The sequence below is a fragment of the Nicotiana sylvestris genome, chromosome 4 (genome assembly GCF_000393655.2).
Source record: "Nicotiana sylvestris chromosome 4, ASM39365v2, whole genome shotgun sequence".
Taxonomy (NCBI): Eukaryota; Viridiplantae; Streptophyta; class Magnoliopsida; order Solanales; family Solanaceae; genus Nicotiana; species Nicotiana sylvestris.
In genome coordinates this window covers 22,317,765-22,344,711 of record NC_091060.1, presented here as the reverse complement: position 1 = coordinate 22,344,711, position 26,947 = coordinate 22,317,765, and the positions used below count along the sequence as shown (strand labels likewise).

At 38.3% G+C, this 26,947-nt stretch overlaps 1 protein-coding gene across 6 annotated transcripts in view; it reads left to right on the top strand.

The window, feature by feature from the left end:
- The first annotated feature begins 348 nt into the window (after window positions 1–348).
- The window catches only part of LOC104239197 (UPF0481 protein At3g47200-like), a 71,590-nt gene continuing 44,991 nt past the window's right edge, over window positions 349–26,947 (top strand). For all 6 annotated transcript variants that reach the window (XM_070171824.1, XM_009793768.2, XM_070171823.1 and 3 more), the window contains exons 1-3: window positions 349–507; window positions 589–654; window positions 8,142–8,233. In XM_070171824.1, the coding sequence (XP_070027925.1) occupies window positions 8,162–8,233 (72 nt within the window). In that variant the 5' untranslated portion in view covers window positions 349–507; window positions 589–654; window positions 8,142–8,161. The remainder of the gene's footprint in view (window positions 508–588; window positions 655–8,141; window positions 8,234–26,947) is intronic.

The following is a 26,947-nucleotide window of genomic DNA, read 5'->3' as shown; positions in this document are numbered from 1 at the left end:
ATTTTCAGGTTGTTATGAATAGTAGTAAGTAATAGGTAAAATGACTCTTTATAGCCGTTCTCAAACTAATAGCAAAAAAATATATATTTTTTTGTATATATATGCATTCTGTATATTATATATAAACATTATATAAATTTTATATATTTTTTCGACTATCAAATATAAATAATTTCTGACGCGAGTTAAAAGTGATAATACCGCATAGTAATACGTAGTTATGTTATAAGTGACATGATACTACGAACGGATTAGTGCACATTCAATGCGGGACTTTTTCGCGAATTCAGATTTTGTCGTTCCAATGTGGATATTAAATACACCCACCTAATAAAAAGCAAAACAAACAAAAAAAAAAAGACGACAAAGAAAATTTCTCAATTATTAAATACTCCTACCTAATAAGTGCTCACTCTCTATCAGCTTCTATCATCGGACAACATAAAGAAAAGACTTGAGGAATTTCTCATTGGCCAACAATATTTTGTGTTGAAAGGCCAAAACAAGGTCACATATATATCAGATATTTTCAATTATCTGTATTATATAATACGAATATTTGATTTGATTCCTCTTATAAATTTGCAGGCCAGCTCTGATCATTCAGGAGAAGCAAAAGATCCAACGAAAGAAGACACAGCCAAAACAAAAAAGGTTTTTTTTTGCAATTTTCTCATTATATGCTAAACATATAAATATATTGTTTGGTCAAGTTTTCTAAAGGCCAAAAGTATTTTTTTATTAATTTAAAAAAACACTTACTTTAGAGAATGAAAGTATTTGGCCAAGTTTATGGCAAATAAATAAGTATGTTTAAGTAGTAACAAATTATTTTTAGTTTCTAAGCAGAAGCGAAAATAGCTTCTCCAAAATAAAGTGTTTTTTTTATTTATTTATTTTGAACAAGATTACCCATATGAAAAATTCAACATTACTAAATTAATTAGTATATAGTAACTTCCTTTTTCATAATTTCGGGCTGCCCTTTTCCTTTTCATAATTTGGCGATTAAAGAGACTTTTTGAATTTATTTGCCAAACACATACTACTAATGAAAGTATTTCTAAAATGATTTATCCAAATACAAGCTACTCCTCTCAAATCACTTCTTTGACAAGCAATTTTGATTAAAAATACTTCTCAAAATAAATTGTTTGACAGCTTAGCCAAACAAGCCACCGATGGATATATTTCGTCTAATAATTTTATTTTGGATTTTAGACTCTTATTCATCGTTATTCATCGCTCGATTTGAGACTTCCTGATGTTTTTTATTTCATAGAACAATTAAGGACACGTTTGACCAAAAGAAAATTTTCACTTTTTCGATTTTTTGTTACTTTTTCAGAATTAGTTAGTGTTTGTCCATACAAATTTCACATTTGATTTGAAGTTGGATTTCGAAATTTTCGAAAATTTAAAAATTTCAAAAAACTGTTTTTCAAAATTTTCACTTCAAATCACTCACAAAAATTCAAAAACAACTCCAAATTATATTCATGTCCAAACACAACTATAATTTTCAAATACTATTTTAAAAAATAATTTTACTTTTTTCTGAAATTTTACAATTCTTATGTCCGAAGGCCCACGTAGTTCTTTCAATCCAAAAATTAAAATTTCTAACATGTTATGGCAAGACATGTAGGACGAGAGTTGATGTGTTTTTTATTTTTTTATTTTTGGGCTTTTCAAATCGAATTCTGCAATGAATTGGATTTAACAATAATACCCGATCATTTTGACTAGTTATTAAAAGAATTTGGTACCAGATCATTTTAACCCGATTTGTCATGTGTAAGAATTGGGGCCTTTGTATTTATACCCGGTTTTAGGGTCACAATTGAAGCTATACCTACTTCACAAAAAATTGCAAACCTACCCACTTTACGATTAACTTCAGACTTATCGGGTCTGAAGTTAAAAAAAATAATCTGAAGTGCAAAGATTAAGGTCAATTAAGTCTAAAGTGCAAATTTTACGCTTAAGATGCACTTAAGGCCAAATACGTCTGAAGTGCATACATATTTTCATGCACTTAAGGTTAGAGAGGTCTGAAGTGAAAAAATTGCACTTCATATGCACTTAAGGCCAAATAAGTATAAAGTGCAACCAATGGTTTTATGCACTTAAGACCAAATAGATGTGAAGTGCAACCAATGGTTTCATGCACTTAAGGCGAAAAAGTCTAAAGTGAAAAATTTGCACTCCAGACTTAAGGCCAAATAGGTCAGTAGTGCAACCAATAGTTTCATATACTTAAGGCCAATAAGTCTGAAGTGAAAAAATTACACTTTAGATGCACTTAAGGCCAAATAGGTCTGAAGTGCCACCTACGTTTTCATATACTTAAGGCCACATAGGCCTGAAGTCTTTGGCCTTAAGTGCATATTTATCACGCCCCGACCTCGGGGAGCGCGACCAGCGCTCAACCGAGATAATCCGACCGAGAAAGCCTGTACAATAACTCCTACCCGAACTCCCCCATGATTAAGGAGAAGATCTATATCATTAGTTAAACAATGAAGAGGATCATGCAAACAACATCAATTCATTAACATTAGTTACACCGCTTTAAGTCTCAAAATACATACACTTACATAGTTTGAAGTGGTACATGTGGTACAAACACAACGTTACTAGCTTGACCTTCCCAATGCCAATATACAACCACGCTATGTCTACGAAGCCTTTAATATATACAAAGGAGTATAATGATAGTGTCGACAACAAGGCCTCGGCTATACCTCAAAACTAAATGTACAAGGAGCAAAAGATGTACGACCGCGAAATGAAGTGGGGCTCACCAAATCAGCCGAAAAAAGGGTACACCGCTATCACTGATCAAAGCCACCTGTTGTGGAACCACCTGCATCCATTAAAGATGCAGCGTCCCCGGCAAAAGAGGTGTTAGTACATGTTGAATAGTACTAGTATGAAAACCAAACACCCCCTTCAAGGATTGGAGGCACAACATGATATGTCGAATCATGGAAGCAATAAAAAAGCTTAAACAACCGTAAAAACCATAGCAAAATAATTCAAAGCTTTCAAAAATATTTATAAATTTCAAGTTGAGAATCCTCAACATGTCCTGTACCATAATGCCACAACTCTACACAAAGAGGCCCCTCCGCCTCCCTCCAATGTGTGCGGGTAAAGATGTAATCACATTCACAATCTCTATACAAAGCGACCCCACCGCCTCACCTCAATGTGTACAGGTGGAGGTATAATTACAATCACAATCTCTACACAAAGCGGCCCTGCCGCCTCACCCCAATGTGTGCGGGTGGAGGTGTATTCACAATGGCACACTTCAGATTCCCAAAATGATAATAGTTTGTACAAAAGATTTATGTTTCGGTCATTAGCACCTTTGGCCTTAACAAGTGTAAGATCATAAGATTTCATCATATGAGAAATAAGTATTTGATCACATTAATTTCATACAAGATTTTCTTCTTAAGTCAAATAGAAAAATCTTTAACATACGAGGGTTCAGACACGTTATGCAATTTGAGAATCATTTTACTAGCTTGAACATCCCACCTCAATAGTGTTTCAAGTTCGACTACACATGATGGAGTTTTGCAAGGGTTTGGGAATTTCGATACTACAAGAAAAGTTTAGCCTTCATACCTCGAAAGAGCTTTTTGCGGTGTAACAATAGCATCCCGACACTCCTAACGATGCCAATCTATAGAAGAGGAGAGAGTTTACGAGCACGGTTAGAGGAATTCGTATGGCAAGAGCTGCTACAATGACAACCCAATCTTTCATCAACAACTCAACAACAAAAAGTCACCCAAGGTTGTCCAACAACTTTCCCACAACCCTTATTAGCTCATTCATGCGATACATCTACCCTCATTACCCACAACAACAACAACATCCCAGTATAATCCCACCAGTGGGGTCTGGGGAGGGTAGTATGTACGCAGACCTTACCCCTAACCCGAAGGGCAGAGAGGCTATTTCCAGGAGACCCTCGGCTCAAGAGAGCAACAAAGAGACAATATATTAGTACTATCAATAGAAATTGGAGAATTTGGAGAATTTAGGAAAGAAATTCTTACCTTTTAGAAACCCTAGCAAGCTCCTTTTGATGGAATTTCAAGGTTTGATCAAAGTAGAGTAGTGAAATCCGTCCTTCCTTTTATCTCTCTATAATAGCTCTCTCATCTCTCTAAAATGTCAGGTAATCCACCAAAAATGATCCCTATGGCTAAATAAAACGAAATGAGGTCGGGTCATAACATTAGAAAAATGAAGCCTTGATGCAGATCTCTACGGTCCGCAAAATGGATCGCATAATGACCCTCCAGAACTGGGCATTTCTGCTTCACTCTACGACAGGTCTGCGGTCCGCAGACCAATTCTGCGGTCGCATAATGCGTCGCAGAACTCCCCTCCGGAAATTTTTATGTTGGATCTGCAATGGATTGTGTGGCCTACAAAATGAATATGCGGATGCATAATGGTCCCTAAATTAGCTCACGTTTCTGCTTCAGTCTACAGCAGCTCTGCGGTCCGCAGATCAGTTTTGCAATTGCAGAATGGGCCATAGAAACGCCATGCACTGTAAAAAAAATTTCTTCAACTCCCCAGCACACTGTTCAACCCAAAAAGTCAGTACCGCGACGAGCTTGCCTCTACAATTATCAACACCTAAGTCTATCTAGGCACCACAAAATCTCCGGATTTTAGGTAAAATTTTACGGTGCCTTACAAAATTGCCCAAAAATAAAAATTTGTTCTTCGAATTTTAACGATCCAATACACGATTTAACACCCTACTCCAAATGAGAAAAATAAAGTGCCGCAACAGTCCACCACTGTAAAACATCATAAATTACCTTAAAATATGTTCATAAAACACCATATAAAATCACTATAGAAAAATAAGAAGATGAAGAAGAAGAAAGAGGAGAAAAAACCCGAAGTTGTTTAAACTTTGGGTACTACTTAAAAAATTTAAAATGTGGGTAGACGTGCAATTTTAACGTAGGAATTACAGGTCAAGAAAGTTAAGTAAGAGGGATGGCACCAGAGGCGGATCTAGGATATGAAGGTGGTTGGTGCCACAATTTTCTTTAATGTACACATTGTAATGATTAATATAGAGTTTGTTCGGAACATTTATTCAATTCATTTTTTTAGTTTGTCGGGGTAATTTAAGAAGCATTTTTTATTTACAAATATAAAAATCACATCTCTTTCCCAGACCCTACTTGTGAAATTTCACATGTTATTTTGTTGTTATTGAATGAAAATTACATTTGAAATGCTTATTTTTAATTTTTTAAATTTTGGAGGTTCTTTTATGAGTGTTCTTGATAGAGATCACAGACAAAATAATAAAATAGAGGAAAAAAATATAAAAATAATAAATAACAAATAAAAAATTGGGATTTAGCCAAAAAGGAAAATGACTAGAACAAAAGAAATAAAAAGCACAACGAACATGGAAAGTCAGATATGTTTCAAGATAATTCGAATTTGAATTTTACATATGAGAAGAGAAAAGCTTTCAAAAAGATCTACCTATCATGACACCTTTGTCTAGTTTACGACTGTTGTGGATTGTAGAATCAAATATTTAACTTAGTCTAATAAAATTTATATATAAATATATAAGAATTTTATCAACCTAGCGAGTGCCATATACCACTCACCCTAAAGGGTGGATCAGGATGGCACACTCTATTGACGTTAACCCAATAAATCACCAAACTCCACTGCTTCATCAAACTACAGAATATGGGGTCTCCCTCCCTCCCTCAGTCTCTCTCTCACTCTATCTCCCTCTTTCTCCCTCAACACGTACAAACAATACCTTTTCGTTTTACTTTATATTTGTGAAAGGGGAACCTTCAAGCAATTGTAAAGTTATCTTTATATGACATGTCACGGGTTCGAGCTGTAGAAGCATCCACTACGATTAATATTAGGGTTGACTGTCTACATCACACTCCTTAGGGTGCGGTCATTTCCCGTACCTGTATGAGCGCGAAATACCTTATGCACTGGAATGCCCTTTTTGTTTTTGTATGTATCAAAAAGAAACAAAGGTAGGAAGTGTTTAGGAATTTGATTTTTTGTTTTTGATTCGGTTTATAGATATAGCAAACAGATATAATACGTTTTGTTTGATAAATGAAAAACTTAACCAAACGGCCTATGTACACCATCCTTTGTCCTATTGTTATCATGAAATTTTGCTTATGCTTCCTTTTCAAGCAGTTTCGTAGCCTTTTTGGTCAAGCTGCAAAAATTAACTTTTGAGAAGTGTTTTTTTCAAAAGTATTTTTGGTAAGAAGTAGTTGGTGTTTGGCTAATTAATTAAAAAACACTTCTGAGTAGCAATTAGTGTTTGCGCAAGCTTTTAAAAGTTACTTCTAAGTGTATTTTTCTTTAAAATCTTTTTCAAAAAGTGCTTTTGGAGAGAAGCTATTCTTTTCTGCTACTCCAACACTACTTTTGCTTCTCCTCAAAAGTACTTTTTTTCTTCTAAAAACTTGGCCAAACACTTCAACTGTAAAAAAAAATGCTTTTAGGATTAAAGAAGCTTGGCCAAACAAGCTATCTGTCTCAAACTTTTGTAATTTAGCTTGAAACTCCTATTGCAAAAAATTATGACTCTTTTTCACTAATTATAGTTAGAAGAAGGGAGGAATGCGGATCAATTAATCGAGACAAATCAAATTCTTGATTAAATATATTTAGATTTGTACCATTCATCTACCAAATCTTGTACCATATTTAGAGTAAGTGTGGGGCTAAGTGAATCAAATTCACATGCTTATAAGCTAATGTTGGTTTCTATTGGTCCTTACCATAAGAAGAATTCATAACTATGCCCGATGGAGAATTATAAATTGCGTTACCTACGGCGGTTTCTGAAAACGTGCATTTGTGAATTGGAGAAATTGAAAAATGAGGCGCTAAAGTGTTATGATGATATAGAGGATATTTATAGTGACAACAATACAGGTCAAGTCCATGCCATTATCATGAATTTGTGGGTCTATCAGAAATGACATAATGAACAATAGTGTATGTTTCTCGTTTTTGGCACTTTAGAGCCATAAAACATGAATCCGGGATAATTTTTAATTTTTTGTGTGCTAAATCCACGCCATCATCAAGAATTCGAGAGACGAGCTCCGAATCGCCTAAAATTTTGTGGCCTATAGAAGAAGACATTATTATTACCTACAGTTGCATAGATGGTCAAGTACGTCGAGATTTGTTATTACTAGAAAATCGACTTCCTTTCTTTGTCCTTACTAAGCTTCAAGACATGACTATATATGGATCCAATAGTACCATTCATAAAATTGGTGAAGGAGACCTTTAATTCTTCCTTCCTGAAAATAAGCCCTGCATCCTTTCTTGAGACTGACACTGAAGCCAAAAACATGAAACATTTACTTCAACTAATACACATTTCATGTCACCCTTTGGAGAAGAAAACTAGCCTTACTCTTGAAACCCCTAGTTTTGAAATGGAACAGTTTAGGAAAATCTTATGTTGGAATCCTTTACAAATGCTAACACGCCGAATGCAACAGAGCTTCGCGAAGCTGGAGTTACATTTTTAAAAGTTGGAAAAAGTTATAGAAGATTGGAGGAAGATCACGACCTTGGAGATAACACAAGTTTATTTGACATTAAATTTGAGAATGGAGCTATGACAATTCCTCGTTTTGAAGTCTTTGACTATACGGAGACCATCCTGAGAAATTAAATCTTATAGTATACGAGCAACAATCATCTGATGTACATCCTAGATAATTCAGTGATTTTTCTATTTTCATGGATTATCTTATCGACTCAGACAAAATTAGGAAAGGGGTTGCGATTTCATATGACTTCTATTACGAAGAAGAATACATGATGTTAGTTCAGCTGCAATTATGTGCCCTGCAATCCCAAGATAACTAGAATCAACTATATAAATCGTCACTATCTATTATGACATGTCAATCCTTTTAATTTGTTTCCATTTCTTAAAATGTATTGTATTTTATTTTTTTATTTTTTGGCAAAAGAGTAGAAGTTAATACAGCTGAAAATTGTAATTACTTTGGGTTGATACAATAACGTCTTAACCCTTATCTCTCTCTCTATTGTAGGAATTGCAGTTTCAAGAAGAATGGCACATCATATTGAGACTACCCAAATGGATCATCAAATTCCACTTCTTGATCAAACTTATGTAAATGAGGTCTCTGTCTCTATCTCTCTCACATCCTACGCTATACATCTTTAATTCAAAAATGATTGAAGTCATATATGGTGTCCGTCACTTTATGCTATCCTTTAAAAGATACTCCTTCGGTCTACAATAAGTGACTTTTTGGCTTTTTATTTTGGTTCAAAATAAGTGTCCTTTTTACATAATCAAGAATAAATTAACTATAGTTTTTTAATTTTTTCCCTATTTACATATCACAATGCTTCACGTTAACAATATGCAAAGTTTAATTAAGGGTAATTCAATCAAAATACTTATTTATTTTCTAAGAGTTTCTATTTTATTAAAGGGTGTGCCAAAATACTTATTTGTTTTTCTTTTTTTTTAGTTGTTGACTTTGATATAACTTAATCTAAGTGAAAAGTTGAGAAAATAAAAAACTAGAATTTTATATGCGTGTAGACTTCTGGAACTCACCCACGCATTTTTTCTTTATTTAAGCATTAATAATTAATAGAATAATTAAAAAAGAAAAAGAGTAGTAAAAGATGTTTATAAAATTAACTAAACAAAAGAGAATATTAGTAAGGGAAAGTTAGTCCAGCTATAATTATTTATATTAATGATAAATGGGTTAAAAATATAGAAAAATCAAAGCGAGAGAGGTAATCGAAATATCGTAAAATACAGGGACGCAAGCGTAATATAGCAAAATGTGAGGAGAAATCTTTTAAATAATTTCAATTGTTATTTTGGACAATTTTCAGTCTTGATTAGAAGAAGATGAGCCTTGGCGTAACTAATAAAGTTGTTGTCATGTGACCAGAAGATCACGGGTTCGAGCCGTGGAAACAACTTCTTGTAGAAATGTAGGGTAAGATTGCGTACGATAGATCCTTGTGGTCTGGCCCTTCCTCCAACTTCGCGCATAGCGGGAGCTTAGTGCATCAGGATCGAAAAACAAGGAGAAAATCTTTCTTTTACCATAAACACAATCCTGAACTTCGCTCCATGGAAAAGTACAAACTGTGTTACCTACGATGGTTCCTTCGCAGGAAAGAGGGGATTGATGTGGAAAGTTGCATTAAGGAATTGGAGGATGAAGTATTAAAGTGTTATGACAATATAGAGAACCTTGAAAGTGATGTTGTTGGCAATTTTTCAAAAATATTGTTACTTGATGGTTGTTTTCTAGTTGAATTCATTTGAGAGTGGTGTGGAATGTGTCCAGAAGAAGAAGAAGAAACGATTATCCCCGGAAATTCCATACAAGCTCAAGTACATCGAGATTTATTATTACTAGAAAATCAACTTCCTTTCTTTATCCTCACAAAACTTCATCACATGACTATGGATGAGGAAGATGAAATACTACACAAAAATGGTGGAGACATGTTTACCTGTATTATCGAAGATGACCCCTGCATCATATCTTGAGAGTGAAGGTAATGATATGGCTGCAGAAATCAAACATTTACTTCAACTAGTACACATGTCATGTCACCCTTCTGAGATAAAATGTACTAGCCTAACCCATGAGAATCCTAGTTTGGAAATGGAACAATATTGCAGTAAGAGCTTATGTTGTAATCCTTTGCAAATAATCAGGTCAAAAGATAAGCCAATAGATAAGGACCACCTAACGAGGCATAATGTCATGGCAAATGCAACGGAGCTTTCCGAAGCTGGAGTTAGCTTCGTAAAAGTCGGACATATTTATGACAAGTTGGAGAAAGAAAATTCTGGAGATAACACAAGTTTATTTGATATCAAATTTGAGAATGGGTTAATGAAAATTCCTAGTTTTAGAGTCACTGATGAGACGGAGACTCTTCTACTGAATCTGATAACGTACGAGTGTTACGACCCGAAATTTGCACCTTTGAGGCCGTGATGACGCCTAATATTTCACTGGCTAGGCAAGCCAATGTTAGAGTAATTTTTAAGCCAATTTTAAAATAGTTCAAATAATTAAACCAATTAAACTAAAATGAAACAAAAATAAAGTACGAAGTAGCATAATAACCAGTATATCTAAATACAACCCGGATTTGGAGTCACAAGTACACGAGCTTCTAGAGGTTCTACAAATAGGGTCTGGAATAAATATAACTGTTTGGAATGAAATGAATAGTAAATGAGGAAAGAGGAAGGGGACTTCAAGGTCTGCAGACGCCAGCAGATCTACCTCGAGTCTCCAAATATGCTAATCCAAGCTGATGCACCTCACGTACAGTTGGGACCAGTACCAAAATCTGCACAAGAAGTGTAGAGTGTAGTATGAGTACAACCGACCCAATGTACTCCGTAAGTGTCGAGCCTAACCACGACAAGGTAGTGACGAGGCTATGACATGACACCCACATAATTAAACCTGTACAAATGAAGATATACGTTCAACATAATATCAAATAAAGATTAAATACGTACGATTGGGAGGGAACATGCAAAAAAGGGTACAAGATACAGTAACTACAACAGGTATGACAACATAAGACAGTCAAATAAATCCTCAACCAAAGAATATGGATAAACATAATGAATAAAAACGGCACTACATCACCCATCGTGCTTTAATCTCAACCTCACCATAAAACAATAATAATGGAACGACATCACCTTTCGTGCTTTTACTCTCAATCTCTCCATGAAATGACAAATACGACACAACATCACCCTTCGTGCTTTAACTCTCTTCCTCACTATGTATTAATCAGTATAAGAATAAGCAAGAGTAAACCTTTTGTCAATAATGGTTCCAAGATACCAATCCTCAATTTCAAAGAATACTCAACTATCACAATTAAATTCTGTCACGACCCCAGTTCGCCCTCCGTGAACTATCGTGATGGCACCTAGTCTCTACGACTAGGTAAGCCTGACAATGCGGAATAAACAGTCGAAAAGCCATAAATAACTGAAGGAAAATAATATTTAAATGCTGCTCGACACATACACACAACTCTTCAATAATCTGACACACTATCCCAAAACCCAGAAACTTACGGATCCACAAGCTGAGAATAACGGTACATAGCTCTAAATCCCTGGAATGTCTAACAAGAACAAAAGTACAGAAGGGCTAATACTAAAATGCAGAAATAGAAGGAGACTCCTAGGTTTGCGAACGCGGCAAATATACCTCGAAGTATCTACAGCAATCGCCTCTCTCAAGGATAGTAGGCCTGATCAGCGGTACCTGGATCTGCACATGAAAACACATGCGCAGAAGGGGCATGAGTACACTAAAGCGGTACTCAGTAAGTGCCAAGCCTAACCTCGGTTGGGTAGTGACGAGGTAGGTCAGGGCCCTACTGAGATCGAATAAATATAAAGATGATAGGATAAGATAAGCAACATAATTGAGAATCTACAGTAAGAATCTACACAGGATAATAAGAGTATAATAACGGAAAAAAAAGGATGAAAGCAAACAACAATGAACGTAACCGGGGATCTCTCAGTATCCCGAGGATCTCTCAGTATCCTCAACTTGTACTAGGGATCTCTTGGTATCCTGAGGATCTCTTGATATCCTCAATATACGCCAGAGATCTCTTGGTATCCCGAGGATCTCTCAGTATCCTCAATATATGCCAGGGATCTCTTGGTATCCCGAGGATCTCTTGGTATTGTCAATTTATGCCAGGGATATCTTGGTATCCTGAGGATCTCTTGGTATCCTCAATATATACCAGGGATTTCTTGGAATCCCGCACCTCAGTCCAGATCATAAATACATACATGGGATCTCCCAGGATGCCGTCCCATAGTCCCAAATTAAAAACACACAAAAGCAACACAAGAATACTCAATTAAATACTAAATTCATACCAAGTAAGCAATTGATTCTAGCCTAACATGCTTCACGTAATGCAATTAAATCAATTTAAGCAAATAGGTAATTAAGTCAACTAAGCATGCTTTTCTAAACTACAACAGGATGAATTCGCAAGTACAATAAAACAGGAAAAATGAACTCAATTGAAACACTTGAAGGAAAAATCGGATTTTGCAACAATTAGCTCAAGTATGCGCTCGTCACCTCGTGTACAAGGCATTTCAATTATCAAATATATCATTTCCTAAGGAGAAGGTCCCCCACACAAGATTAGATAAGCCACTTACCTCGAACCAGCTCAAAATCAACTCGAAACCACACTTTTGCCACGAGTATCCAATTCCAAATGGCCCAAATCTATTCAATTCAATTGCATATTGTAAATAACACTTCAAGTAACTGATTCTACAATTAAAGTCTAAGCTAATACGTGAAATTATGTAAAATGACCAAAATTCCCCTCAGGCCAACATCTCAGAATCTGGTGAAATTAACATTTTCAGAATCCTCGTACTCTCACGAGTCTAACCATATAAACATCTCTCAAATTGGATGTCAAAAACCCATTCAAAACTCAATAATTCGGTCTATGAAGTTTTATAAATTTTTCATTCAAAATCCGAAATTAAAGGAGGAATTCATGCTTAGATTAATGTGTTACAGGCAAAAAGGAGTTTACAATCGTTACCCAATCGAAATCTCTGAAAATCCCTCGAAATCTCGCTCAAATCTGAGCTCTCAAGCTTAAGTTTTGGTAAAAATGGCTAAACCCTCGTTTTTTGAAATGTTATATCTGCCCAGGTAATTTGTTCAATGCGATCGAAGGAAATCATCTGCGATCGCGAAGAGTAAAATTTAAAGGTTCTAGAAATGGCCTGTGCGAATGCAACCTAAGGTTTGCGATCGCAGAAGAGAAAGAAACAGGCTTATGCGATCGCAAACAGGGCCACGCGATCGCGAAGAGGAAAATGAGATGAAGTACCCGCTCCAATTTTCTACTATGCGAACGCGGAAAAACAATTGCAAACGCGAAGAAGGAAAAGCTTGACTTCCGCGATCGTGAACCAGATAATGCGATCGCGAACCAGATAATGCGATCAAGTAGAACAAAATTATCCCCCTCTGGAATTACTCTATGCTAACGCGGAGGGATGGATGCGATCGCACTGAAGGAAGGTCTGCAACACCTGAACCTAAATTTTTCTGCAACTCTTTAACAACACAAAATGGCCCGTTGAGCATCCGAAACACACCCGAGGCCCCGGGACCTCAACCAAACCTACGGACATATCCCATAACATCATTCAAACTCATTTAAACCTTGGGAATGCCATAAACAACATCAAAACACCTATTTTTCATTGAATCCAACCTTAAAAATTTCCAAAAACTCTAAAAACACATTTTTGATCAAAAAGTGTATCAAACAGCGTCCGAATGACCTGAAATTTTACACACACATTCCAAATGGCATGACAGAACTACTGCAACTTCCGGAATTCCATTCCGACACTCGAATCAAAATCTCACTATTGGACCGGAAACTTTAAAAATTCAAACTTCGGCATTCAAACCTAAATTAGCTACGGACCTCCAAAATACATTCCGGACACGCTCCTAACCCCGAAATCACCTAACGGAGCTAACGGAACCATCAGATTTCCATTCCGAGTCCATCTTCACACTTTTCTGACTACAGACATCTTTCCAACACTTAAGCTCTCATTTAGGGACTAAGTGTCCCAAAACTCACCAAAACTCAAAACCGAACATCCCGGCAAATCACATTAGCAGAAATAAACTTAAGGAAAAAGGTTAATAGGGGATCGGGGCATTAATTCTTAAGACGACCGGCTGGGTCGTCACATCCTCCTATACTTAAACATTCGTTCGTCCTCGAACGAGCATAGAGACATACTTGAAGTAGTGAAAAGACGAGGGTAACGGTTGCGCATATCTTGCTCGGTCTCCCAGGTCGCCTCCTCGCCCAGCTGGCCCCGCCACTGAACCTTTACCGAAGCAATTTTCTTTGACCTCAGCTTTCTAACCTGCATTTTCAATATTGCCACTAGCTCCTTAACATAGGATAGATCCTTATCCAACTGGACTGAATTGAAATTCAACACGTGCGATGGGTCACCGTGATACATCTGGAGCATCGAAACATGAAATACCGGATGAACTCCTGCCAGGCTGGGAGGTAAGGCCAGCTCATAAGCGACCTCCCCAACACGCCTCAATATCTCAAAAGGGCCAATAAACCTCGAACTCAACTTCCTTTTCTTCCCAAATCTCATAACACCCTTCATAGGCGAGACCCGAAGCAGAACTGGCTCTCCAACCATATAGGAAACATCACGAACCTTCCGGTCTGCAAAACTCTTCTATTTGGACTAGGCTATACGGAGTCTATCCTAAATCACCTTAACCTTCTCCAAAGCATCCTAAACTACGTGTGCGCCCAATAATCTAGCCTCACCCAGCTCAAACCAACCCACCAGGGATCTACACCGTCTACCATGTAAAGCCTCAAACGGCGCCATCTGAATGTTGGACTGATAGCTGTGGTTGTAAGCAAACTCCGCCAATGGCAAGAACTGATCCCAAGACCCTCCAAATTCAATCACACACATACGGAGCATATCCTCAAGAATATAAATAGTGCACTCGGACTGTCCATCCGTCTGAGGGTGAAATGCTGTACTCAACTCCACCCGAGTACCCAACTCATGCTGAACGGCTCTCTAGAACCATGATATGAATTGGGTACCTCTATCTGAAATGATGGACACTGTAATACCATACAGACGAACAATCTCTCGGATATAAATCTCCGCCAACCGCTCCGAAGAATAAGTAGTGCACACAGGAATAAAATGAGCAGACTTGGTCAGCCGATCCACAATCACCCAAATAGCATCGAACTTCCTCAAAGTCCGTGGGAGTCCAACTACAAAGTCCATGGTGATTTGCTACCACTTCCACTCCGGAATCTCTATCTGTTGAAGCAACCCACCAGGTCTCTGGTGCTCATACCTCACCTGCTGACAGTTGAGACATCGAGCTACGAATCTAACTATATCTTTCTTCATCCGCCTCTACCAATAGTGCTGTCTCAAATCCTGATACATCTTCGCGGCACCCGGATGGATGGAATACCGCGAACTTTGGGCCTCCTCTAGTATCAACTCTCTAAGCCCATCAACATTAGGTACACAAATTCAACCCTGCATCCTCAATACCCCATCATCGCCAATAGTACATCTCTGGCATCACCATACTAAGGACAAGCAAATGAGGGTCATCATACTGTCGCTCTCTGATACGGTCAAATAAGGAAGACCGAGAAACCAGGCAAGCTAGAACCCAACTAGGCTCCGAAAGATCCAATCTCACAAACTGGCTGGCTAAGGCCTGAATATCCATCACCATAGGCCTCTTCGATGCTGGTAAATAAGCCAAACTCCGCAAACTCTCCGCTCGGCGACTCAATGCATCGGCCACCACATTGGACTTGCCCAGGGTGATATAAAATAGTAATTTCATAGTCCTTCAGTAACTCTAACCACCTTCTCTGGCGCAAATTTAGATCCTTTTGCTTGAAAAGTCTTGCAAGCTCCGATCGTCAGTATAAATCTCGTAGGGAACCCCGTATAAGTAATGACGCCAAATCTTCAGGGCGTGAACTATGGAAGCTAACTCAAGGTTATGAACATGGTAGTTCTTCTCATGTATTTTCAACTGTCTGGATGCGTAGGCAATCACCCTACCATCCTGCATCAACACCGCTCTGAGGCCAACCCTCGAGGCATCACAATAGACCATATAAGACCTCGAACCTGTAGGCAGTATCAAAATTGGGGCTGTGGTCAAAGTTGTATTGAGCTACTGAAATCTCACCTCACACTCCTCCGTCCATTGGATTGGATCACCCTTCTAGGTCAATCTGGTCATAGGTGCTGCAATCGATGAAAACCCCTCCACAAAACGACAGTAGTAGTCTGCCAAACCAAGGAAACTATGGATCTCAGTAGCTGAGGATGGTCTGGGCCAACTCTGTACGACCTCTATCTTCTTCGAATCCACCTGAATACCCTCACTCGATACCACGTGGCCTAAGAATGCCACTGAATCCAACCAAAACTCACATTTTGAGAACTTAGCATATAACGTCTTCTCTCTCAGAGTCTGAAGCACAGTCCTCAGGTGCTGCTCAGGATCTTTTCGACTCCGGGAATACACCAAAATATCATCAATAAAGACAATGACAAACAAGTCAAGATATGGCCGGAACACACTGTGCATCAAATGCATAAAAGCTGCTGGGGCATTGGTCAGCCCAAATGACATAACAAGGAACTCGTAATGACCATACCGAGTCCTGAAAGCAGTCTTCGAGATATTTGGCTCCCGAATCTTTAACTGATGGTAACCTGAGCGCAAGTCAATCTTAGAAAACACCCGTGCACCCTGAAGCTGGTCAAACAGATCATCAATATGAGGAAAAGGATAACGGTTCTTCACTGTAGCCTTGTTCAACTGACGATAATCAATATACATACGCATAGAACCATCCTTTTTCTTCATAAACAAGACAAGAGCAACCCAAGGTGATACACTGGGCCGAATAAAACCCTTATCAAGCAATTCTTGTAACCGATCCTTCAACTTAGGAGGAGCCATACGATACGGAGGAATAGAAATAGGTTGAGTGCCCGGCAACAGATCAATGCCGAAATCAAAATCTCTATCAGGCAGCATGTTTGGGAGATCAGTTGGAAACACATCGGGAAAATCCCGTACTGCTAGGACTGAATCAACTGAAGGTGTATCAATACTGACATCTCTTATATAAGCTAAATATGCGACACACCCCTTCTTAACCATACATTGAGCTGTAAGAAAAGAAATAACTCTACTAGGAGTGTGATATAAAGTACCCTTCCACTCAACACGTGGCACACTTGGCATAGCCAACGTCACGATTTTGGTGTGACAATCAAGAATAGCATAATGGGGCGAAAACTAGTCTATGCCCAAGATAATATCAAAATTAACCATGCTGAGTAATAATAGATTGGAGAAACCACTAAGAGAAACCAAAAACGACCGATAAACGAGGTCTACAACAAGAGAATCTCCCACAGAAGTAGAAACATAAACATGGGAACTCAAAGAATCCCGAGATACACCCAAATGCAGAGCAAAATAAGAAGACACATAAGAGTAATTAGAGCCTGAATCGAATAGAACTGATGCATATCTGTGGCAAACCAATATAATACCTATGATGAAAGAATCGGAGGCAACAACCTCGGTACGGGTAGGAATGGCATAGTATCTGGCTTGGCCTCCCCCTCTAGGGAAACCTCTACCTCCCCACCTCCACCTCTAGCTGGATGAGCAAGTGGGGTAGCAACTGGAGCTGTAACCATAGCCTGAGAACTCTGCGGGGCACGTTGTGGCTGAGAAGTCTATGGAGGTGCACACCTCCTAAGTCTAGGGCAATCCCTCACCACGTGGCGTGTGTTACTATACTCAAAACAAGCTCTGGGAGGACGTGGTGGCTGTGATGAGCTAGCGCCAAGTCTGCTGGACTGACCTCTGAAAGCACACCGCGCAGGAGGTACACTAGAAATTGGAGGTGCATAATAAGGTTCCTAAGGCCTAGGAGGAGCTGGAGTATTGCTGGCTGCTGGAAGAGCTGAATGAACAGGGCGACTCATATAACCCCTACCATGACAACCTGTAGCTGGGGTACGGGCACCAGAATAATGGCCCGCCTCTTGAGACCTCTTGGCCTCCCTCTCCTCTCTCTCCCTAGCATACATACCCTCAATCCTCCTAGCAATGCTCACTACCTGATGATAAGAAATATCCAAATCCAACTCACTAGGCATGCTAGACCTGATGCTGGGAATAAGGCCCTCAATAAACCGGTGAACCCTCTCGCGAACAGTAGAAACCAAGGCTCGTGCATGCCTAGCCAAACTAGTGTAACAGACAACATACTCTGAGACAGTCATAGCACCCTAGCACAAATGCTCAAACTCTGCACACCATGCGTCCCTGAGGCTCTGAGGAACATACTCTCTTAGGAACATATCTGAACACTAAGTCCAAGTCAGTGAAGTAGCCTCATTCGGACTATCTAACTCATAGGTGCGCCACCACTCATAGGCGGCTCCTCGAAGCTGGAAGGTAGTGAAGGAAACCCCGCTCGATCCTGATATACCCATGGTACGGAGAATGCGGTAACTCTTATCTAGAAATTCCAGAGCATCCTCCGATGCTAGACCACTAAACTCAGGAGGCTTATACCTCTTGAACCTCTCAAGCCTTAACTGCTCCTGCTTGGAAGCCGCTACCATACCCTTGGGCTGAACTGGCACTGCAAGCGGTATAGGAATAATCTCAGGTACCTGCTCGACATGCACTCACTACTCAGAAGTGCGGGCGGTGGGAGTCTGTGCTCCTCCCCCAGCCTGAGATGTGGCTGCAGCAAGGGGAAGCAACCCTGCCTGAGCCAGAGTGGTGTACATGCTCATGAACAGTGCCAAAGTCTCCTGAAGAGCTGGAGTAGTAGTAGCAGTAGGCGTGTCAGGTGTCTGGACTCTGGCTGGAACTGCTGGTGGTACCTCGGCGGCAGCTTGCGTAGGTGCTCTGGCTGCACCACGTGCGCGTCCTCGGCCTCTACCCTGGCCCTGGCCTCTGACGGCTGCAGTAGGGGGTGCAGGTGCCTGATCGTCTCGGGTAGCATAGGTCCTCACCATCTGTTAGAGAATAGAAGACAAAAGTTTAGAATTGTGATGTCGAAATATCGCACGACAAGGAAATTAAATGAAGTGGAATTTTTCTAACAGTTACATAGCCTCTCGTAGATAAGTACATGTGTCTCCGTACCGATCAGCGAGACTCCAATAAACCGGCTTGTGATCTATGACTCCTATGAACCTAGAGCTCTAATACCAACTTGTCACGACCCCAGTTTGCCCTCCGTGAACTATCGTGATGGCACCTAGTCTCTATGACTAGGTAAGCTAACAATATGGAAAATAACTAAACTTGCGGAATAAACAGTCGAAAAGCCATAAATAACTGAAGGAAAATAATATTTAAATGCTGCTCGACACATACACACAACTCTTCAATAATCTGACACACTATCCCAAAACCCAGAAACTTACGGATCCACAAGCTGAGAATAACGGTACATAGCTCTAAATCTCTGGAATGTCTAACAAGAACAAAAGTACAGAAGGGCTAATACTAAAATGCAGAAATAGAAGGAGACTCCTAGGTTTGCGAACGCGGCAAATATACCTCGAAGTATCTACAGCAATCGCCTCTCTCAAGGATAGTAGGCCTGATCAGCGGTACCTGGATCTGCACATGAAAACACATGCGCAGAAGGGGCATGAGTACACTAAAGCGGTACTCAGTAAGTGCCAAGCCTAACCTCGGTTGGGTAGTGACGAGGTAGGTCAGGGCCCTACTGAGATCGAATAAATATAAAGATGATAGGATAAGATAAGCAGCACAATTGAGAATCTATAGTAAGAATCTACACAGGATAATAAGAGTATAATAACGGAAAAACAGGGATGAAAGCAAACCACAATGAACGTAACCGGGGATCTCTCAGTATCCTCAACTTGTTCTAGGGATCTCTTGGTATCCCGAGGTTCTCTTGGTATATTTAATATACGCCAGGGATCTCTTGGTATCCCGAGGATCTCTCGGTATCCTCAATATATGCCAGGGATCTCTTGGTATCGTCAATTTATGCCAGGGATCTCTTGGTATCCCGAGAATCTCTTGGTATCCTCAATATATGCCAGAGATTTCTTGGTATCCCGCACCTCAGTCCAGATCATAAATACGTACAAAGGATCTCCCGGGATGCCGTCCCATAGTCCCAAATTAAAAACACACAAAAGCAACACAAGAATACTCAATTAAATACTAAATTCATACCAAGTAAACAATTGATTCTAGCTTAACATGCTTCACGTAATGCAATTAAATCAGTTTAAGTAAATAGGCAATTAAGTTAACTAAACATGCTTTTCTAAACTACAACAGGCTGAATTCGCAAGTAGAATAAAATAGGAAAAAGGAACTCAATTGAAATACTTGAAGGAAAAACCAGATCTGAAGTACGCGCTTGTTACCTCATGTACAAGGAATTTTAATTATCAAATATATCATATACTAAGGGAAAGGTCCCCCACATAAGGTTAGACAAGCCACTTACCTCGAACCAACTCAAAATCAACTCGAAACCACACTTTTGCCACGAGTATCTGACTCCAAATGGCCCAAATTTATTCAATTCAATTTTATATTGTAAATAACACTTCAAGTAACTGATTCTACAATTAAATTCTAAGCTAATATGCGAAATTATGTAAAATGACAAAAATGCCCCCCAGGCCAACGTCTCGGAATCGGGTGAAATTAATATTTTCAGAATCCTCATACTCTCACAAGTCTAACCATATAAAAATCTCTCAAATCGGATGTCAAAAACCCATTAAAAACTCAATAATTCGGTCTATGAAGTTTTATAAATTTTTCATTGAAAATCCAAAATTAAAGGAGGAATTAACGCTTAGATTAATGGGTTACAAGTAAAAAGGAGTTTAGAATCGTTACCCAATCGGAATCTCTGAAAATCCCTCGAAATCTCGCTCAAATTCGAGCTCTCAGGCTTAAGTTTTGGTAAAAATGGCTAAACCCTCATTCTTTGAAATGTTATATCTGCCCAGGTAATTTGTTCAATGCGATCGCAGGAAATCGTCCGCGATCGCGAAGAGTAAAATTTAAAGGTTCCAAAAATGGCCTATGCGAATGTAGCCTAAGGCATGCGGTCATAAAAGATAAAGAAACAGGCTTATGCGATCGCGAAGAGGAAAAGCGATGAAGTACCAGCTCCAATTTTCTGCTATGCGAATGCGGAAAAACAATTGCGAATGCGAAGAAGGAAAAGTTTGACTTCCGCAATCACGAACCAGATAATGCGATCGCGTAGAAAAAATCATCCCCCTCCAGAATTACTCTTTGTGAACACGGAGGGATGGATGCAATCGCAGTGAAGGAAGGTCTGCAACACCTGAACCTCAAATTTTCTGCAACTCTTTAACAACACAAAATGGCATGTTGAGCATCCGAAACATACCCGAGGCCCCCAGGACCTCAACCAAACCTACAGACATATCCCATATCATCATTCAAACTCATTACAACCTTGGGAATGCCATAAACAACATCAAAACATCTATTTTTCATTGAATCCAACCTTAAAAGTTTCCAAAAACTCTAAAAACATATTTTCGATCAAAAAGTCTATCAAACCTCGTCCGAATGACCTGAAATTTTACACACACATCCCAAATGACATGATGGAACTACTGCAACTTACGGAATTCTATTTCGACCCTCAGATCAAAATCTCACTATCGGATCGAAAACTTCAAAAATTCAAACTTCGGCATTTCAAGCCTAAATTAGCTACGGACCTCCAAAACACATTCCGGACAAGCTCCTAACCCCAAAATCACCTGACGCAGCTAACAGAACCATCAGATTTCCATTCTGAGGCCGTCTTCGTACTGTTCTGACTACGGACATCTTTCCACCACTTAAGCTCTCATTATGGGACTAAGTGTTCCAAAACTCTCCGAAACTCAAAACCAAACATCCCGGCAAATCACATTAGCAGAAATAAACTTGGGAAAAACAGTTAATAGGGGATCGAGACGTTAATTCTTAAGACGACCGGCTGGGTCGTCACAAATTCATAAATGCGGAAAGAATGATCAAATAAGGAATAAACTAATCTAAGCATGGATATCATAAGTAAAGAAGGCAATAAATTACAAGCTACAAGTTCCACCCACATGCTTTAACCCAACAACAATGCATAAGTACTTCTTATCTCGCATATACGTTGTACCTAAACATTTAAACATGTAGCAATTAGGCAAGCAAGTCCTAATCCCTCAAGTCAAGGTTAACCACGATACTTACCTTGCTCCGAAATCGAGTCAAAGTCCAACCACGACCTTGCCTTTCGAACCAACCAAATCTAGGAATTTATTAACCAAATGATTCAAAATAAGCCTTAAGAACTATCCATGAATAAAAGAGGTTCAATTTAAGTCATTATTAAAAAAGTTAACAAAAGTCAAACCCAGGTCCGCTTGGTCAAAACTCAAAATTAAGACCAAAACCTGATTACTCAATCACCTCCTAGCCCGGTTATGTAATTTATTTCAAAATCCGACCTCAATTCGAGGTCTAATCTAATTTTACAAAAATCCCTAATTTTACCCAAATCTCCAATTTTTACCATGAAAATCCAAGATTTAAGGTTGAAATCTTATGAAATGTAAGGGGTAATTGAAAGGAGGTAGGTTAAAGTCACTTACCAATGAATCGAGGAAGAAAATCTCTTGGAAAAATCGCCTCTAAGGTTTTTAGGGTTGAGAATTTAAAAGAATGAGCTAAAATCCTATATTTCCCTTCTTAAGTCCAGGCGCAGATGTCGCAATTGCGACCTGGGGTTCGCAATTGCAAACCCCGCAAATGCAAAGTCTTCACACTTCTTCTTCCATCTCAATTGCGATGGTTTGTTCGCAAATGTGAACATGGACTTCTCGCAACTACGACCATTTTGATCGCAAATGTGAACTATGTTGACCCAGCCCCACTTCGCAATTGTGAAGTAATTGTTCGCAATTGCGAACCTGACAGAGGCACTATAACAACGCAAATGCGAAACCAGACCTCGCAAATGCAAGGTCTGAGGCCTGCACCAGAAATAGATTTGCACCGGCTATTTTCTTAAGTCCAAAACCACTCCGAAGCCTATTCAAAACTCACCCGAGCTCTCGGCGTTCCAAATCAAATATGCAAACAAGTCCAAAATCATTATATGAACTCGCTCACACGATCAAAACACCTAAATAACACCTACAACTACGAATCAGACACTAAAAGGAATGAATTTTTCAAAAAAAAAACTTAAGAACCTCCATTTAAACAACTGGATGTCCGAATCACATCAAATCAACTCCGTTTTACACCAAATTTTGTAAAAAAGTTGTAAATACAGTAAAGAACCTATACCAAGCTCCGGAACAGAAATTCGGATCCGGTAGCAATAAAGTCAAACTTTGATCAAATTAAATTGTTTAAACCTTTAAACTTTAAATTTTTGACAAAATGCGATAAGTCGAGTTAGGGACCTCCGAATTCAATTCTGAACATACGCTCAAGTTCTAAATTACGATACGGACCCACGAAACAGTAAAAATACGGATCCTGATCCGTTTGCTCGAAACATTGACCGGAGTCAACTCAAATAAAATTTTACGGCACAAATTCATATTTTTATCAGTTTTTTACATAAAAGCCTTCCGAAAAAAGACACAGACTGTGCACACAAACCGAGAAAGGCTAAAAGGAACTATTTGAGGTTTCTAAATACAAAAGTAATGTTTAAAACTCTAGATGACCTATTGGGTCATCACAACGAGCAACAGTCGTCTAATGTACATACTAGATATTTCAGTGATTTTGTAATTTTCATGGATTATCTTATCGACTCGGAGAAAGATGTGAATTTATTTTGCCAAAAAGGAATTATCAGGAATAGGATACGGGAGGACAAAGAAATAGCTACCCTTTTTAACAAGACCGGGAAAGGTGTCATCGTTTCATCTGAGAACTTCTATTACAAAGAAGAATGCAGAAAATTAGTTCAGCATTGTGAATAACCATGGAACCTAATGAAGGCAAGTTTGAGGCGCAATATTGGAAAACTAATTCAAAGTTATAGTAGAAAACTTTAATTATTTAGGATTTAGTTTATTTAATTCATTCTCAATAGGATTTGTAGTCAGAATTAATATAAGAATATGCTTTCCTATTTCTAGTTAACATAGGTTTCATACTATTATAAATAATGGTATTACTTGTTTATTTTAATATGTGGATATTTGTGAGAATCGTAGAGAGCTTACAGATATTTAATAACAACATATTTTACTTCATATTGGTATCGGATTTTCTACGATCTTGGGAGAGAATCAAGTAGTTTTCGCTGCCGACGGACGACACTAGCCTATGTGTGTCGCCCGTCTGGCCAAACATTATATTGACAAACCCTGACCAATGATTATATTGGCAAAAGCTGAGTCAATGATACATGTATGGAAAACAATCATGCTAAGAAGCATTGAGCAAAAAGATTGCAAGCATAAACATGTGCAAGCAAATATGGCACACGAGGAAGAGGCTCTTCTAAGAAATTAGATAAATGGCCAAGAAAAAATAAAATTGATTGTTGGTGATAAAGTGCATCAACGGGAGTTGGAGACAAGTGCTTCAACAAAATTGGATGTTAACGACAAAGTGCTTCAATAAAATTAGGTGTTGGTGGCAAAGTGTATCAACGGGCATTCGAGACAAGTGCTTCTACAAAATTGGGTGTTGGTGACAAAGTGCATCAACGGGATTGAAGATAGGTGCTTCCACAAAATTGAGTGTTGGTAACAGAGTGCATCAATGGGAATTGAAGACAGGTGCTTCAACAAAATCGGGTGTTAGTGACAAAGTTCATCTACGGGAGTTGGAGACAGGTGCTTCAACAAAATCGGGTGTTGGTGACAAAGTGTATCTACGGGAGTTGGGGACATGTGCTTCAACAAAATTGATTGTTGTTGACAAAGTGAATCAACGGGAATTGAAGACAGGTGCTTCAACAAAATTGGTTGTTGGCGGCAAAGTACATTAGCGAGGGATTAAGACATGTGCTTCAGCAAAAGTAGAAGTTGAAGAGACGTGCTTCAACACACAACATACAACTTTGAATTACGGGAGAATGTTGGAAAACTAATTTAAAGTTGTAGTAGAAAACCTTAATTGTTTAGGATTTAGTTTATTTAATTTATGTCTCAATGACAATTGTAGTCATAATTAATATAAGAATATGCTTTCTTATTTCTAGTTAAAATATGTTTCGTACTATTATAAATAAAAGTATTACTAGCTTATTTAATGCGTGGAGATTTGTGAGAATTGTAGAGAGCTTTCAGAGAGTTATAATAAAATATTTTTCTTCACACAATTATTTTAATAGTCCGTGGGTAGGAGCTTCAGCTATGGGAGCTGTCATACTCCTCATACTCACAGCTATGCAGATTGTTCTAGCCAGTGGTGGAGCCAGAATTTTCTTTAAGGGGTGTAAAAATATATAAAAGTAAATATACCAGGAAATTAAGGGGAGTCAAAACATAGTAGATATAAATATAATTTTTTTTACTTACCTACACAGTGTATTTTTCCTGCGAATGACACCCCTTCCTATAAGGTGGCTCCGCCACTGATTCTAGCTTTCACATGTGATGTTTAAATAGTCATTGTTCTAATTATACACAATGGTTGTTTGATTTTGTTAGTCCTTTCAGTCTGGTTTTCCTTACTATTATTTGTGTATCCAATCCAAGTTTAAAATGTCTTCTACATATACTATGAGGAGTCTTCTAAATCATCAGGTGTACAAATTAAATGGAGGTGGAATGAATAATGAAAATTAACCTAACAAGTTTTTCAAGTTGGAAGTAATCTACAAGAAAGGGCTATTTTACATCTAGTCAATGTCTCAAGGGAATCCACTCTTCCCATCTCTTTTTGTTTTAGGGGCAGAGGTGCTTTTCAAACTCCTCCACAAATTAAAGGACAATGACAACTTCATACGTACCCTTTAGCATGAATACGACCTACATCACAATTAGTCATTTGGTTTATGCAAATAAGAGAGTGATTTTCACCGGAGGCAATAATAACTCTGATCCATCAAACTTATTGTTTAACCAAAAAATAGATTTATCGGTCAAAGTCTAAATTTAGAAGAAAACGGGTTACTAATAAGCAAATTTTATTTCACTTTCCCAATATTATTTATGAAAAAAATAAGAAGAATGGTAAAGAAAATATACTGAAAGAAATAAAGAAAATATTGATGAACAATTTATAAAATCAAGGTTGAGAACTTCGATAAAGCAGAGAAGTAAATAGTATATTTCAATAGTACTTGGAATCTGTCTTTACAAATAAAATTCGGTGTCCTTATATAGGAGTTTACAATCGTAACGTTTTCCTCATATAATTTGGGTTTATTATGGGAATTAATTGTAGTGATTGCCTAGTATCTCATGTAATTGTAAATGTCGTATTTATTGCTATAAATGCCTTATAACTGTTCTGATTCCCCTTCCTTATTTACTTTTGTTTCATGTATCTTCCATTCTTTTGGTTTTTATTCATTCCGTCCTTGCCTTTTCTTGGGAACTGTAAGGCCCGGTTCTCTTCTATGTACTGTCTCGTGGGTGTTTCTCTTGTGCCTTCCTCTCTCAATTAATTCTATTATTGAGAAAGCCACTTGTCATTGTATCACTGCTCCACGCGTCGTGCTTTGTCAGCATACTGACATTCCACGTGTAATGCTCTTTTTCCACCAATATAGATAGTCCTTCCACTTTCTGAATATTCTCTATTGAATATTCGAGAAGTGGAAGCTTTTATGGTGGAAATTCTTTGCCGCCGTATTTCAAATATAATCATGTCTCCTTCAGAACCGATGCGACGTACATCACATCTATTTAATGCTCATTCATGTGGCTTCTAACGATTGGTTCTGCAGTTTCTCAACACTTTTTAAGGTGTGGCCGCGTCAGTCACGAAGTGACAGTTCCATTATGACGCTTCATAATGACTAACTTTAATAATGGTCATGTCTCTTTATAAATAATCCATTCTTGTTTGATTTCTTGGAATCCTTCCTCTTCCATATTCATTACCTTCTTGTTGCTTTACATTTTTCTGCGTCTTTCTTC